At 37.7% G+C, this 18,392-nt stretch overlaps 1 protein-coding gene across 4 annotated transcripts in view; it reads right to left on the reverse strand.

Annotated features, from left to right (window-relative positions):
- The window catches only part of PLCH2 (phospholipase C eta 2), a 79,526-nt gene extending 63,154 nt beyond the window's left edge, over nt 1–16,372 (reverse strand). For 2 of the 4 annotated variants that reach the window (XM_051637060.1, XM_051637057.1), the window contains exons 1-4: nt 16,295–16,334; nt 5,126–5,203; nt 4,797–5,027; nt 4,550–4,691 (exon numbers count right to left, since the gene is read on the reverse strand). In XM_051637060.1, coding sequence (XP_051493020.1) covers nt 4,550–4,661 — 112 coding nt within the window. In that variant the 5' untranslated portion in view covers nt 4,662–4,691; nt 4,797–5,027; nt 5,126–5,203; nt 16,295–16,334. Of the gene's footprint in view, nt 1–4,549; nt 4,714–4,796; nt 5,028–5,125; nt 5,204–16,294 lie in introns of all 4 variants that reach the window. The other 2 variants (XM_051637058.1, XM_051637059.1) reach the window with 2 other exon arrangements.
- Between the last annotated feature and the right edge of the window lie 2,020 nt (nt 16,373–18,392).

An 18,392-nucleotide genomic window follows, 5' to 3' on the forward strand; every position in this document is an offset into this window, starting at 1 on the left:
GACTAAACACCCTTGGGCATTTTGGCACAGAGCCTCCAAGAATAACATTACAATACTCTACTAAAAAACAGGCAAACAAAAACCCCAACCAAACAAAACCAAGGAAAAAAGTAATGTATAAATGTCAGCAGTTTTTCATTGCCTGTTGAATCTATTTGGGCTAAATGGCAAGGCATAAAAAGCTCATTTGATCCAAACTAATAGTCTTAAGGAAACAAATACACATTCCTCAAAGACAGAAAAAAGGAATGAGTCACATCAGCTGAAAGACAAGATACCAATATTCAGACAATCAAAACAAAATTCAAGATAATCACATGCTGCTTAGTGATTTGCTTTTTTATTTTTGGTTGGTTTGTTGGTTTTTGGCAGGAAAGAGAATAAATAACAAAAACTTACTCCCATCTAATTCAGTATTTCTAGATACACTCAACTTCCAGGCTTCAGACTCTTGGGGTCTGCAGCAACTAGCTTGTATCAGTGTCCACAAGTGTCATTGTCCAGAAGACCTTACCATAGTAATTTAATTTCTTAATTGTTTAGGTTGAAAATTATTATTTGTATTTCAGCACCAGTAATAAAGACCCAAACATGACTGAAAATTGTCCACTGTACAGGAGTAGCAGTTCCCATTTATAATCAAAATAAGACACAACAATGACAAAGTTACAACAACAACAACAAAACAAACAAACAAAAAAACAACCCTCAGACAGAATGAGAACTAGAATCTGGGTCTGCTGTAATAAACAGATTTATTACAGCAGCCTATGAACTCATGAACATTTTAAATAAGCTGACATTGTCAAGAACAGAAACAGTACAGCATTCTGCAAGCCTCACCTTTTCATTTCTGTCTCTGAGGACAAACAACAGCCTGCAGTGTTTGTTACACAACAGCCTTACTCTCCATTCAGGAAGGAAAAGCAGTGTTTGAAACAATTATTGAAGAAAAGACTATACAAAAACCTCAATATTTGGTGTCAGAATTTTGTACTGTCCACTGTCTGTGTGGCACCAAATCACAGAGGATTGCATGCTTAAGTTTAAACAGTTGGGATAAGTACTGTTTTTTTCAGATTTGATTCAAACTGCACCAACAAAAACCAAACCCAAAGCAGTATCCACTCTTCAGTCACTCACTACTCCATGCAGAACTAGTAGAACAACAATATCAGTTGACATTTTATTTCTAACTGATGGGCAGTTCGATTCAAGTTACTTTCAGACAGCTGATGCTAATTAACATAGTATCACTTGTGTATCTGTTATGCAGCTAAACTCATAGAAGGGTTTGGGTTGGAAGGGACCTTTAAAGATCACCTAGTCCAAGCCCCCTGCCACAACAGAAGTACAGCTCATGCAGACAGGTAGGGTGTAGAGAGCCACATGCTGAGGGCCACCTTAAGTACTTCTTCAGGCTAATCTGATGTACTAGATATCTAAGCAAACAGGATTTTGCATGTCTGTGCACAACACACTTTCATCAGATTACTAGTGGAAAGGGAGTCTAGACATGCCAGAACATATTTAAAAATAGAGGATTACTGAATTTGCCATATACGTCCTTGATTCTGGACTTTCCCAATACTGCTGTAATAATGTTGAATCACATTATACACCAATATTATGTGGAAGTTAATTGCATTCCACTCAAGATTTCCTTTTTACATAGCAATCTTATTCCTCATTCACATACAGCCTACAGAGAAAAACATAGTTTTTATTTCAAAAAAGGAGCAAGTTTATTTCAACTGATGAAACAAATCAGAAAACTGCAGAAGAAAGCTAAGAGTTTCAATCTGTCTGACATTAATTAGTATGGTACAGAAGTAGATTGTAGGTAGCTATGATACTATGGGACCAAATGATCAATTGAGGAGTATTTAACTGCATGGATTTATTCCAGCTGGGGATTTAACTCTCTAGCTCCTTCCTTTCCTAAACTTTCTTGCAGATATGTTCAGTCAAATGAGAAAGCTGAAGTGTTATATTTGACAGCATAGGCTTGACAAAGCCAAAATGTCATCTCTGAAAGCACAGGCCACTCAAGACAACCACTCAACAGTTTTTTGATCACTTCTGTATGGATCACTTGGCATTTATTAGAGTACAAAAGCAAAATGAGATAAAAGCTGTCACGACAATACACAGCTTTTAAACTGAGTCATATAAAGAGTTAATTAGGGAGGTAAGAACTAACTCAAGTGGGTGTTCTGAACAAGTCTGCAAAGGGATTCCTGAGCTGCAGACCAGCTTTTGTTTAGGTTCAGACCCACTTACATTGGAATGCTGGAAGTGCTGCACAGGGACAATGCAGACTCTCTCTCCCAGCTATTTCTGCATTTCTTTGCACTTTGTCCCATGTATGCACACTGACAGAGCTTTATGTACCCAAGGATATAATGTACAATTCTTGTACTGGAGGAAAAACTGTAGTTACTTTTTGCAGGAAGTTAAAATTTTGTCCATTTCCTTTAGATTACCTTTCAATTACAAATACGTTTTATGGTTATATTTTTAAAAATTGTAATAATTTATTTCTGAACAGATTCTCTGCTTACCTGCATAAATAATAGATACAGAACATTTAAGTGCTTACTGCAGAAGTGAACTCAAGAAGCACATTTAGACGATGACCAAATATGATGGCTACCTTAACCAGGGAAAAATTAGTATCACTAAATATATGATACGTTAAAAGCTAGTATAATGAAAGTTAATTATGGATTATTTTTTCACTGACAAGCTATTTTTAAATACAACTCCAACACAAATATATACAGCCCCATCAATGCTAGTAAAAACCATACATTTACAGTCCAAGTTGTAAGCCAGCAGAAAGCTAAATTGATCTCACAATTGCTGAAAATTTGGCCAAAATGATGCAATTAGTTCCTGTGAGAGACCTGCCAATACTTTTGGGGTTTTCTACTTCACAACAGTAGGCAGTAAATGCATTTCAAGTAAATGAGTTGTGTTGAAGTTCTGATTCAAATCTCAGGCTAAACCAACTTTTTTTTTAATTTATTTTAAATGCAACAAACCAGCTCTTCCTCCTTCAGATCTCTCCTGTAGCACATATGCATCTGCCACAGACATCAGTTACACAATTCCCTTCCTCCTACCCAATCTCCAGTCAACACCTGATGTGCAAAAATCACATCTGTAATCTCCAGAGCTTCCTAAGAGAGGAGCTAATTTTCCCCTGCACAAGCTGTCAAGGCTGAAAAAAAAGAGCAACAGCTAACAATAGTTACTCTTTGAGGTCTGTATCTCTCAGCTCAATTCAGACAACTTCATGGCACAAAGCCACAACCCGAGGCAGTATAAACTCCACTCTCATCAACTTCAGGAAAATTTTCCAGAAGCACTTGAAAGAATCAAGGAAAAAAGTTGCAATTGGTTTTGACAGTCTCATCCTATGATACTAATTTACATTTTTTAAATGTGGCCCAAAATGCTTTGCTTTGAGAAGGAGGTTAGATTTCCCTTGCTTCTCTTATGGGCTTCATAGTTGCATTCTACTGCAACCATTTCTCCCAATTTCCCCAGCATTTAGTCTTCCTTCTGGAATATATCTAGTACAGATCAAAGAATAAAATATTTAGGATCTCTTGGTGCTGCTTAATAAAGGAAAAAAAAAAAAAAGTTAATAGGCAACTGCAGTAGTACCACCCACAAAACAGATAATGCCAAGCTACACAGGGCTACCACCACTGGTTCTTTCATATTATGATGAATTGCTTTGACAGGAAAAATAATCTCACTAGAAGATTCTCTTAAGAAAGCAGTGAGGTATGCTGAAACTCAGCAGACACAAATATTTTGGTCTAGCAAAGCTGCATAGATCAAATTCTATAATCCTTATAAACTGTCCTTTTCTCTACAATCCTCCTCCCTCTCTAATCCACTGCCTAGGAACATCATCTCAATCTGAAGTCTTCCCTATTTTAGGATCAATGACCCACACAAGAGGTTTCAGAGATCACTAGAAATAAAACTTGCCATGCCAGATATGAAAATATGAGAATCTCTTTCCTCCTGCTAGATATAATCCTGATTTTTACTAGTTCCTAGATTAAACTGTAAAAGTGAGGCTTAACTGGGACATAACTGATACCGTTTAACAAGTAGCAGATCTCATTTCTACCTACATTCCTTAGCTAGTTCTTCTTTGCCATCTGTCTACCTGTCTTGCAAAGATAAGTGATACACATTCTTTTAAATTCCAATCCTTATCTCCTAAGCCATCAAGACTTTAAGACTTCTGTTCATTTTCTCTTTCATCTGTGTTTATGTGCCTTGTCAGCTTCATTTTTACATGTATGGTTTCCAGCCTACACTAGGGTTTCCAATCTAATTAGTCATCACTCCAACTAGACAGAAAAAAAGGGGCTGGGGAATATACAGTACAAGTCTCTCCAAGAAATTTAAGGAAAACTAGAAACCCATATAAAATCTCAATATAATAAAAGTAAATTGGGAGAAAAATAAACTTGTTTCAATACCTAACTATTAAATGAAAGAGAGGTAAACTTTCACTTACCTATTGTGATGATGTTTGCAGAGAGGAAATGGAAACAGTTTCCATCATGGAGTGTGAGTTCTTCTCTTTGTGTCAAATCCCCTGCTACAGATTTTGGAGAAGTCAGAGCCATCTCAAGCTTTCAGAGCAGCCTAGCAAGTGCCTGATCCAAGTAAAACAAAGTACTTCAGGACAGGTATCTGCAGAAAGATTCAGCTGATAGAAGTATCTGAGAAAAATCAAGACTTTCAGAATGTTGCTGGCTTACTTTGGAAATCACAGTGAGTGCCTTCTCCAGAATTCCATACTCAGGAGACTGTCCTGGTTTAATCCTGTGGATAGATATTCCATGCATTGAAGAACAGAATTTATAGTATCAGCGTAGACAAAGAACTGCCACTGAAGCTCGGTCTTGACAGAAGGGATGTGATGGCCCTTCCCAGGAGCAAACAGTTACAAGTATTCAGTGTATCTTCCTGGAGCATTGCATGTTGCAAACCTGGAAAAGACAATGTTTTAAAATAGTGGAAGTTGCTTTAACTATTTAGTGTACAATATTTACTACAGGAACACAGCTGGATGATATAGTGTACTGACCTCAGTAGTTGTTTATACCCATATAACTCCTGACATAACAGAAGGCACCGACTCTTCTCTCCCTCACCCCAGTATTACCTGAAATCATAGAAAACCATGCTTTTGCCAGCATCAGCTTCTCCAGAAGCCAAACTATTCACGCTGAGTTTAATTTTTATATATATGCACACACATAGACACACATATATAATACATATGCATACACTTAATCATTCTACATAAGTGAATGTATCAGCTATATTCCCAAAGAACAGCTTTAAGAACTGTCTGCTGTGATGTTGGCTTGCTCATTCTATTCTGCCTCTTACCCTTTAAAGCTGTTTTCTCCTCTTACTGCCATCAGCTGTCTCCATATGGTATCTCTTCATCACTGTCTGGCATTCCCTTTTCCTTTCCTTTCCTTACCTATCTCCTGCCCACTGGCTACAGATGGCTTTCAGATGAATACCTTCCTCAGAAAAGGAAGGTCAAAAGCTCACTCCAAAATAGCAATCACACAGGACAGAAGCCTGGGATCCTGCCTTGTACTGGTAACTATTTGAATCTATGGGAGTCTCCTTCAGTTTGTAATTACAAGTTGAGCTCTGAAACATTGCCCTAACATGTTTTGTTGTGAAAGCACAGATCCAGTTTGACATTATTTTAAAAGAGAGAGGGCAATGAAGAAAGCATCATTATTAATTTACAGTGAACAGAAATAGAAGGGGGGACTGAGCAAAAAAAAAGTACTAAGATATGTCCCTGTTATATAATCTGCCAGTTTGAAGTTGTACCTCTTTTCTTGTCTTTGGTCCCTCATTCCACTTCTCTGGGAAGTAATTTCCTCTCTATGATATTTTCACCAAGCCCCACCTTCTCCATTCTCTATCTTGTCAAAATCTCCTCCGTTGAGAGGGAGCATGTCAGTCGATGAAGTAATAACCCATACACGGAGCCAAATGCAGAGCAACTTCAGATATGGGACTACAGCACTTAGCAATATTACTGCTGTAGAAATTCTGTATTATGAAAATCACTTGTTTCCACATTTAAACATGAAATACCTCAACGGGTATCCTGTGGCTATGAAGTAACTGTGGGCATATCAGTGGGTGAAAAAATGTTTATTACAAAGCACAGCTAGAGTCACCAAAACCAAAATTCTAAGCTTAGGTCAGATTTCACTAACTGACAGGATTCAAAGGGGAAGGAGGTACTAGTTTCCCAAAGATACTCCCTGTCCTTCCCCAAGTATATATCCTTGTATATGCTGTCATCTGTCTTCATAACAGCATCACTTCACCATTTTCTGACATATACATATAATCAGTTAAAAAAAAAAATCAATGACCACCAGGTCCTTAAATGGATTAAAATACAAGACAAATATTTTTTGTTAATGGCTTTTGTAGAGTTATCAAAGATTGCCGTTAAAGAGTTGTCAGGCTCCTTCCACAGCATCACCTTAGCCAGCAATGATGTAATTCAAACACGCAAATGCTGTAACAGTAAAGTCATCATTCTCAGATGAAGTGAGTGACATTTGCTTAAAATTAAACCTTCCTGTTGTGTTTGCTGTGGCTGCTATTCCCATACATTCTTTATATTCTGCATTTCTATCAACTTTTGCTGAAGACAGAAAATATGCTGAGACAGAGCATAGGTGAGGAAAAATTTTAAGGCACGCTTTGATCACTCCCCTGTAGCCTCTCCCTATACCTTTCAAAACCAGAGTAAGGTAACAAGTCTTCCTTGTCTAACTTTCCCATCCTGCTCAATAAGCACCTTCAAAACTTCCCGAGCACAACAAAATACGTGATGTCAAGAAAAGTGGATTGAATACAAGGAAGAAGTGAAGAAGCTATAGCTAGATAGGTAAATGCACATTTGTTCAGTATATTTTCTTCCACTGCACCTGTCCCTGATGTACAGTGAATAAGAAAAGACTCAGGAAGGTTTTATTTAGAACTTTGGGAGAGAAACAAGACTGGGCAGTAGAAGACATCTTAGGAGTTAAATCAACTGTGCCCACGGAAAAAGCCAAAACTGCACTTTACAGCATTTCTGAAGCTAGTACATTGCATACTCCAAGCAAGTACTTCTACAATTGACAGACACTGCCTCACAGCAGGTGAGTTACCCATCTGCTTTGGTCATCTGGGCAACTTCTCCTAACCACAACTTTATAGCCACTAGCCACAAAGTGCCATTTCTGGTACATGTGCATTAAGTGTTTAACCCTCAGATTAATCCAGGAAGCCACAGCTCAAAGAACAGGTGAAACTGTTTTAACATTGAGACAAGGTCTATTCATTTCCTTTTCAAAAAGTTGAACTGGTTGGTAGTGATTTTGCCCGACTCTCTCACCTTTGCTTTAGGGGTTTTTTGAGAGGTCATTTCCGTTGTAGGAAGTTCAATCACTGTGACTCACTAAACACCAAAGAACATAATACTGAGATTGAGGAAGATTTAACGGGCACAGATGTTCATGCTGGTACATACTGGCATTATTTTAGTGAAAGCAGATGAGATGCAATGCTTTACATTGTATAAGGATGGGGCTCACTGAATATTTAATGTCTTGTGTCATACCAAATTCACATTTTTTACTCTTTTTTCTGATCTGAAAATGAAGCTGTTGCGACTCAGCTGATCTCTAAACCTCTGTTTTTATGCAAAACATGTTGTTTCTGCACTCAGTCCCACCTCTTAGAGCTTCTGTACAGGCCCTCAGACTTCCCTCACTTCCCCTTCTCTTCAGCTTACCTCTATTGTTAAAAAAAAAAAAAGGAAAGAAAAAAAAAGCGCCCAGCTCCTTTTCCCCAAACCAGCAAGCAAAAAGGCAGCCAACAAAAAAAGCACACTGTTAATCCTTAAAAATATAGCAGAAGTCAAATTGGTGTTTCAGAACAAGATTCAGGAACTAGACTTCCTATTAAAATAAATGAAAGAAGCTCAGTTGCCTTTCCTGGAAATTTTCTTGAGAGGATTGTGTGATGAAAAGTATCAGTTACGTTCTTTGACAATGTTTAACCTCTGTTATACGAGGAAACACTCTGGCCTTTGTGAGTAACACTGCTCATTGACAAAGTCACAAAATAGTCAAAAGAACAAACTGAATCTGTTCAGACCACATGAATGAGACCTAAACTGACTGTTCAGGTTAAGAGCCCAACCTAAGTGTTATTGTGTGAGGCTTCCATATTCCCTTAGAAAACAGGTCTTAAAACCCTAGAGGTAGGGTAGATATCACTTATAGGAAAAAAAAAGTGCTGTGTACACCATTAAAAATCCTCTAGTAAATTTTATATCACTGTTGTATTTACAGTTGAACCCCAAAAGACCTGCTTTTGTGTTCAGGGAGGTGTTGTGTGGCATCCACCAGAACTCAGACTCTTCCAGAAGTGATACACTGACACCATGCATGCAACATAAAATAACTAAGCCATCAATTAAACCTGAATAGTTTGATCAGGAAGCAGATCAATATGATAAAAGATCAAATAGGAGAGAAAAAAATAATACTTTAATGCATTTGAATCTGAGACTTGGCATTTGCTTTTCAACTATACTGCGGTTCACTATGACATGCTGTTCATTCTAAAGAATGCAACTCCATTCAGCAGGCAATTCCATCCGAGATAACTCACACGCCCAGGCACGTTCCTTCACATCCAAAGCAACTGCAGAATGAAAGAAGTCTGCTTCAGTACTACGGAACGAGGGGGTAAGCCCACACCTTAGGGTGTGATACAGCATTCTTTTTCCCGAGGGACAGAGCAGGCATAGAACAAACTGGCATGTGATATAGATTTCTCTGGCAAACAATTCAGTTAAAAATGTAAGGGGGAGCACAGACAAGACAATATAAAGAGAGGACAATAAAATATCTTTCTGGCAGACAGATGCATTCACCTTACACCCAGAACACAGTCATCCCACTTAAAAGGAACACTTAACATTTGTCAGCTTTTCTTCACCCACCACTTACAGCTTGGACTAGAGCTGCACATGCAGGAGAGCACTGCATTTTTGCTGAATGATGTAACTGAATTTTCCTTATGTAAGTAAGGCACTTATTATTAAATCAAAATAATTTCTTTCAGGCTTATATTGACTCTGTCATATGACTCTAGCATTTACTTTATAAACCAATGTGAAATTTGCAGCTATTTCTATATAGACTTCTTTGTAATCCCCATTCTTATCTATCCCCAAGTTGCCAAAATCCCTCTCAGTTTCATGATCATTACTTGTTGCTAGCCAGTTCCCAGACCTATCTGAAATGACAATGGAAACAGCACACAGCAGCCTCTTCCTTCTTAAGAACATTTGAATTTCTCATTAGCAAGGGAGAACTGGATTTTTTATTAGAAGAGCAAAGGGAACTAATTAAGCCAGGCTTTAAATCTCATCCAATAGCTTGGCTAAGAAGCACTTTGAAACTACTAATTTCATTCTATAGACCATGAAAATCAAAAAAGCCTCAGCAAAGGAATGGGGAGAGGAAGATTTCCTTGTTAGGAGACAGACAGGAAGTGGCTACTGCTGGAAAAGCAAAGCTTTTACGGCACATGGGAATTTGTGAGTCATACTCAAGAGGAGATGCAGATGATGGGCTCCAATGCCCTTTGTAATCAAGAGAGCTATAATACAAATAATGTTAATACTCTCAATTATGTTAGCAGCCTTGGTCATTCCCCAGAAGCCAATTTTTATTTTATTTTTTTAATTTCAACTTCATTTAAAGAGACAAGAATTTCTTTTAAGAATGACATCTCTGACTTTTATTCAAGCTGCTTTAGTTACGTACAGCAGTTTATTGCTGTACTGATCATTTAGATACTAAGGAATAACTTATGCTGGGGGAGTTAGAAAGGAGGTGGCAACATCTGTTCTTTTGCTGGTCAGTGGTAAATGACCAGCTTTCTTCTGAGGATGCCCAGTAGGACCTGATACAAAAGCCTAAGCAGAGGAAGAAGGACAGTAAGAGAGAATAGGAAATAAAATTAATATCTCTTGTTAGCTGAATGGTGAGCTAAAATGGTAAGAATTAAACCACTGCCAGTGGCATAAGGCATTACTCTAAAAGCAGAGTTTTTTTCACCAGCCTCATTGTAGCCATCTTTCACTTCTCTATCCTACTCTGGGTAACTGGAAAGGAATAAAACTTTCTTTGGCTGTTTGACACAACTGAAAGCAAATAACATGGCTTCATACCACTGGGGAATAACAAGCACATACACACATACTAAAAAACCTGAGCTAATTACATGCAGTTTAGGGAGAAGATTACACAAGCCCATTTAATGAAAACTGCCAAGATAGGACAATCTATTATTTAAGTTCTGTAAATGGAAGTAAAAACTATGATCTTTAGCTACACTATGGCTTCATTTTTATAACACTGTGCAAATACTCCACAAATCTACACTACTTTCCTGAAAACTTTACACAAAGTAAAAGCCAGTCATGACAGACTTCAAACCTAGAGATAATAGGTCAGAGAAATAATGATGTGACCTTCAGTGCCAGGGAGAAAGGTGATGAGGAGAGAGAACAGAATATCAATTCCAAACACAAAAAAGAGAATGGCAGACTGTGGAATCATCTCTTACAACTTACATGGCTTCATAAATTTTATACCATAGTTTTAAGTATAAATTCCCAACTTGCCAGAGCAAGTGGTATATGTGCTGCTTTGGACAAATAAAATCTAATATATTTTATCTAATATATCCTTAGGGTCACATCCCGCTTTTTGTTAAGCTTAAAAATTGATCAATATTTAAGTGCCTTTTATGACAAACATTTGAGTTGGGGAGCATTTAATTCTCTTGGTTTGCAATTCACACTTCATTTCCAAGAAATACTCCCATAAATGAATTCATTTAAAAAAATATTATTTTGTGTGTACTCACAGTAAGGAATCCAAACAGAATAAAAAAATGTCTCTTTTTAAGTAGGTTTTTCTTCACATCACCCTACCATAGGGCAGAAACTGAGTTGCTGAAAGTGACTGTTACATGTGTAAACTGCAAACAAGAAAAACACATGCTTGGCAACTTAAAGAGAAGGCTGTATTTTCTTTCTGCCAAACATACAAACCAATTTCTTAATGAATCTCCTTCCCCATTAGCAGGAAGGGGTCTGGGAACCACTCAATCCATCCTCATTTTGTCAAATAGAACACAGTGACATTAACAAATGCTAACTAATGGACTTGCTACAAGGTAGGAAGTCTTTAGGGCCTAAACCAATAAATGTCAAAGTACAGCTGCGCTTTGTTCACAACCTTATCTTGGACTTTAGTACTTTGTTAGTCAATAAATAACATTACTTCAGTGATCTTGTCTCATTCACAATCTGTCTAAACTCACAGGAGGGGAAGAAAGAAGTGGGATAGGTCATTTTATACTGCAGGGATTATTTAACAAAGAATGATCCAAAACCAGAATCATCAACTGCAATCCCCACTCACTATCCAACAGCACCAAATCCACTAAGCTGTTTCTAGTGGAAAAAAACAAAACAATCCCCACAGCCTAAATCCACACAGCAGAGGCCAGTTCTGAGTGGGCATTACAACAACTAGCAAACCCCATCTTAATGAAAGACTCATCCAAAGGCAATAGAGTTCATGCAAGCCTTTCTGGCAATTTCAGGCATCTGACAACCTTTCTTCAGCTCAACTCAAAGGCAGCTACCTCTGTACAATGCAATGTGGTCATATTCTTGACCCACCAAATCAAGTAGAATATATTCCACTTAATTCTTCCAGCAATCCCACTAAACAAAACCAGCACATAACATTCCAAAGTTCTCTGATGTTCTGATGTTTCTCCTCTGCAGGCTATATAGCTACTTCTCTGCACCTCAAGTGCATGCTTCCGTTGATTCCTCAGGCTTCCACTCCTTGCTTTTTTTTTTTTTCCCCTTTAAATTAAATACAACACGAATTACATGTCCTCAGTTAAAGGCAGAGAAAACTTCTAGAAAATGTTTCAGCATCTAAGGGTACTAGGAAATCTGGAATAACAAGCTGGGGGGGAGAGGGGCACAGGGACTGCATGCTAAAGGGAAGAAAAGGCAGGGAGGAGCTTCTTTTAAGTTGTTTTATAGTAACTAGTCTTGCAAGGAGAGCTAAGAAGAGACATTCTCTTAATACTGGATTCAACACAAAAAGTGGTATTGCAAGTTTCTGCATAACGGCCTTTGGCAAACAACCCCTGGAGGGGATGGGAACTACGTAGTTTTTGCAGCACTTTCAATCTCTCCCAGGAATATTAACATGTAAAGCTCCTTCCTTCACTTTCCCACCTGATTTCCCTCTTAATTTCTGAGGCAACCCAGAGCTCTTTGACAACCATTAAGATGTCAGAAGATTGTTCAGGAGCCATTCCTTACTTAAAGTTAAACAAGAAAGGTTGTGACAAACGACAAAGAAATGCAGGGCCAGATCAGAACCAGGTATATATATATTTTAAAAAATCCATCTCCCAAGTTACACACACTCTTTCTGGCTCAAATGGACATGAAAACCTCACTCAGCTAATGCTTTCATACATGGAAATCGCACTTCTGAAATTATTTCACTGCTTATTTTAATATTTAACTCATGCTTACTTGAAATCCAACCTCAGATGAATCAGTGAGGTCTTTAACAAACAAGACCCAAAGGCCTGCAGGCCAGCTTCAAGCAGCTAGAGGTTTAGCAACAAAATTCTTATATAGCTCTTCTCATCAATAGAGCCTGATACACTTGACTCATAGAGTACATTTTATTGTGGACAGTATGCAGCCAAGGAAGTTGGTCATGACATGCAGCCTGAAGTATCATCTCCCCATCCAGAATGCTATCCTCTTCATTCTCTTAACTCTTAAGTGAACATTTGTTCTGGTAAGGATTTTGGATCAATTCCTGTTTTTAAATAATCAAAGAATTTTTCAAGTGTGGATTCCAGTTACCACTTTTCCTTTGTTAACCATCATGCCTCCTGCAGAATAACAGAAACCAAGATTCTCAAAATGCTCAAACATGAGACCTACTTGTTTAGATGTCCCCACTCAAAATTTCTATCAATAATGTCCACACTCACATGCAGTCTGCCAGACAGTAATGCAGAGAAAAACAACAGGAAGGGAAGTCAGACCTTTGCCTAAGCATGCGTACAGATTTGTCACAGCCTGCAGTTTTACAGGTCCTATCCAATGGCTTCACTGTGCATTTATGTGTGCTGAAGGCAAGCACTCCACCCCCATAATATGGAGGCAGATTAAACAATTAATAAAAGGTTTGGAAATTCCCTAAAGATTTTAGAGTCTGTGTTCTAAGCAATAATGTGGAAGTCCAAAACTTCATAATGACTTGCAGCAAATACCAGACAATGTTCTATGAAGTGGCCATGTATATATTATAGTTCAGGGGCCATGGAGGGAGAAGAGCTGTCCTTTTGGAACAGGACTTGGCCAATGTTATACAGGCCTTTTTTTCACTATCATCTGATCCTGAATGCAGGCTCTATATCAACTACTCACTTCATATACACCATTAAGAACTATTCACAAAAAGTGATATACAGGAAGGTTTGCTATCACTTAGCAACGTGGGTGGTATCAATGGGAGCAGAGGTTAACTCACAGATAGGGCTGAGACAGTCGAAATGAGTGAAAGGCGCTTCAGGCTTTACACTAGAGAGTATACCCAATAGTAAGATCAGAATAATTCAAGTCTACCATGGGAAGCAGCAGATCATTTTATAGATAACTAATGCAGAACTGAGATGTCTTGCTGTATGACATATGTATTGCAGTAAATTCAGATGATCCTTAGTAATGTCTTCACCAGAAAGAATATCTTTGGCCTCATCCTATTACCCAGATTTATTTATACAGTAATTTTCTCAGCTCTGGACATTACAGGACTAACAACAAATTCCAGTGATATTCCTAAATAAGTTTGCCCCTTTTAATTATATTTAGGAACTGAGTACTCTGTACATTTTATTTTAAAATCAAAATAAGGTGTGGTATTCTGAAACTGTGAATACAGAACCACACACTCTATAGCTTTTATTCCTAACAAAGATTAAAGATTCTTCTGCAAAACTAATTTCAAGCTTTCAACTCTACAGCTTTTTACAACATGTGAATATTATCAACAAGTTCTCATAGTGGGAAGGATTTCTGCAGCAACATTAGGGTTAGTATGGAGTAGCTTTTAATAAATTACAGAAATTATGAATGCTACATCAGAGGGAACAAAAAAAGCCTTTTCAGATAATTCTAAAGGCACTTTGCCATAAACTAGAAAGCTATCATATTTTCAAAACCAGAAAAAAGCCCAAAAGTGACAAATGACTGAAAATATTGCCGTTGTCTCTCAGGCATGAATTGAAGAGGTTTTCCAATTTACAGACAAGACATTCTACTGAAAAGTTGCATTTACTTACCAATGATAAAGCATAAGTTAACAAACAAACCACATATTTATGGCCCTAGAAGGCCTGTGGTTCTATAAGACAAGAATCTCCATGAGTTGCAAAGATAATCAGACAAAAAATTTACTTTCCAAGACTAATGTAAGTCTTAGGCAAAGTAACAAAAAATACTGTGATAAAAGTCCCCTGGCTTTAGACAGGAAGCCACACCTTTGGCAGTGATCAGAACAATAGATCCTTTCAGCTGAGAAGGATCATAATATAACACATTATAGGAACTGATCTACCCAACACAATCATTAAATATAAGAAACAGCAACTCTTTAGTGTTTCAAGATTCAGGCTTATATTACACAAGCATGTATGACAGAAGTAGACCTGGCAAAGTATTTTACGTATTAAACAAAAAAGTCCTGTTCAATGGTCTGCCGTGTCAAATCTATCTATATCTGGTCATGGTCTCTCTTTTTATACATATATATTTATAAATATATATTATATATAAATAAATATAATCAACACTCAGTGCCCAGAAGCAGACAATCCAAAACACATAGCCCACTTACTGAAGAGCTCAGAGACAAATGAGCACTTTTTCATCTGTTCCTCACACACTGGTGCTGAGGTCATTTGAATCCAGTAATTATGACACCATGCAATCTTGCCCACGTTTAGATAACCAGTACATTTCATCAGCAGTCACTGACCTTCCCTCATAACCCTCTGTCCTTCATTTGGACTAAACAGTTCCCTCATAGCTAATCTTACTAGGCAAAAAAGAATTCTCCCCAGCTAAACTATTCTCCCCTCAGTAAGGGCAGAAAAAGCCCTTTTAATAGACAAAACGTTGATCACTTTCTTTTAAACAATAAAGAAACAACTTAACTTTGAGCTAGATTCTAAAGATGGCATCAGTTTCCTACCAAACTTATCAGTCAGCAGTGAATCTTGCTCTATTTCTATTTTAAATAGTGGACCCTACCTCCACCATGAAACAAAACACAGTTCTAGAAATCATCATTCTTAGGGTTAGGGGTATATTTAAGATCTACCCGTGAACTGTGGAGCCCAAGGCATTTGAAGCCTAAGCAGCACTAACAATTTGGCCATCCTTATTATTTGCCATATCTCTGCAATCATAACCTACATTTTTGTGCCAGGAAAGAACTAAAAATTCCTTCTCCACAGCCCAAAACCACAACCGAAAAAAAAAAAAAAGCCAAGTCTTTTCCTCCAAGATTTTCCAACTGTTCAGGTCCAGAATCAGCCAGGTTATATTACTTAACAAGTGTTTTATTTAAATTTCTGAAGTTTATTTTACATTCAACTTCTCTTATCCAAGTCAAGCCTAGCTTTGTCTTAGTATACCTGTGAAAGCTCCAGGCTCAGGGTATCACTTCAGAATGAGTGCACTGGTCTCTTGTGCACAGTTAGGGAAGTCTAAACTCAAAACACAAATGCAGTTTGCTTCATCCCCACAGGCTCAGAGAATCTAAAAACTTAGGACCAAGGTTCCTGAACACTTTCATGAACAAAAACGGCCCAAACCAGCATTAGATATGCTCCTTCCATTCTCTCCCTTACATCAGGCAAAAGCAAACTCTGTTGCAGTCATAAAGCTATACAATACTCCTGCAGTAGCATATATTAAAACTTCTTGCTAACTTCTAAGAGTGAGCAAAAGCGTTAAAAGTACACCAAAATTATTCCTGAAAGTAGCAAACTAAAACGAAGCAAAAAACTCACACACCTTTCTCTCTCCTCTCTGGACAGTGCAGACAAGCTGTCCCAGCTTCTGTGCACGTTGCATCGGAACCTTCATAATCGTGACACAAAAAAGGGGAGGGAGGGAACTGCAAAGTCTGAGAGAGAAGGCTCCGCCCCTGCACTTTGCATGTTAAGGGCTCTCAGCTCACTGATCGCAAAGCAGCTCTTACAGTCATTATTCAAACAGTTCAGCTCCAGGGTAACAAGTTCAAAGTGGGAGGAGGCAAAAGGAATCGGAGGGTGGAAACAATCCTGAACAGACATTTCACTCCTTTCCATCTGCAGAACCTGTTCTTCAGGTTGGTAACTGCAACATCTGCCTGTTGCCATGTGTGAAAGCTGCACTCCAAACTTATTCTATATTAACAGGTCTGCAGAGGTAAAACCATATTTAATAATGCACAAAAAAGCAACATGTGGGAGGAAAAGTTAATAATTATTGTGCACTGAGTTTGTTTTACATTTTGAACTTCCTTAGGTTAATGACAGTGCAGCAGCTCATTCCCTTATCTGGCCTGTTATGAGGAAAAGTAGAGAAGCACGCAAAGGAAATAAAGTCTGAACAGAAATTAATCTTGCAAAATCTTAGATAAAACAAAGCAGCTAAATTTGAAGAGACATGGCAGTTTTCTGCAGTTGCCAACAGGAATCAGAATACAAGTTACAAGAAACAGATTTTTCTTGCAACTTGCTGTATAATAACTAATGTAACAACTAACATTAGTCTGATCTTGCTGTATGTGATGAAGGGAACAATTAGCCATGTTAATCCCAGGGTGTTTTACCATGCCACTTCCAGTATCAGCTGAACCATCACATTAGTAAAGCATCATATTTATTAACAATAGTGTAGGTACTTAATTTTTTCTTATAAATAACTAATTGGCATATACACTTAAAAATTCAGAGCACTTAAAAATATAACCCAATGCTGCACGGGCAAAAAAACCTGCTGCAGGAGGCAGAATACTGAATTAAGAATATTTTCAACTAATTAGTTTCTAGATTTCATATCACCTCTTTGTTTCTCCATTTATCCCATCTTCTTAGAAGTGATAATGACATTGATTTATTATGTATTTTGGTAACAAAAAAGTAGCACAGAAATACCATTACTGTTATACACACATGCCAATGTCACTCCTCATGGGAAACACAGCAGCTGCCTAAACAATTAAAAATGCTGGAAATCAAGAAACGAAGAGTGTGTTCCATTACTGTGATAATCAGTTACATGAGAGGTGGAGAGTTTCAGCTCTCTCTTACCTCCAACTTCCAGTGCAAGCAAGCAGCTGGCTAAAACAGGTCAATTCTAGCCAGCTGTATGTCCATGAAAGTTGTCTACCCAACACGGAGAGGTTATTTGGCATGATGTCAGCTCCTCAGTTCAAAACAAAAGATATTTTTAATTATTTTCAAGATTTGGACAATTCTGCTCCTTTTGAGAGGAGATCAATATGTTTATTGCCATACTGAATAGAACTCCCACCCTTCAAAATATCACAAACCAGCAAAACCAATTTAATTTGTTAAGAATGGTCACACACAGAGAAGTTAAACACATTTTAATATTTGAGGGAAGAGAGTCTTGGCAGCCTGGAATGCTAGATAAGGATAAAGAACAGTTAATGTGTGAATTCAAAACACCAGTAAATAATTAATGAGTTGGCCCCATAAAACATTGATGCAAAGAACAGACAATGAACACACAAAAGGGAAGCAGTTCCCATATAAAATTGCTTACAAGTTGGAATTTCAGCTGGTCAGGTTGGGTTTTCTACCACATAAAGTAGGAATAGACCCCATAATCAGTTACACAAACTTGAACAGCACCATAAGAGTTTATTACCTCATTCTTTTTACATCTTTCAGATACTCTTGGACTGTGCTGTTAAAAATAACTGACTCTACTAAAAAGAAAAAGTGTATTATTTACCACACAATCCTCCAAAACAACATTTTTAAGGGATGAACACCTGACCTTCAGAAGCTGAAACTTATCTTTTAAATGGTTTCCAATCTATTAATTAAGTGCTTACTACCCAGTTTTTCAGCTTTGCAAAAGAAAAAAAAAAAGTATC

Source organism: Apus apus, chromosome 20 (assembly GCF_020740795.1).
Source record: "Apus apus isolate bApuApu2 chromosome 20, bApuApu2.pri.cur, whole genome shotgun sequence".
Lineage (NCBI taxonomy): Eukaryota > Metazoa > Chordata > Aves > Apodiformes > Apodidae > Apus > Apus apus.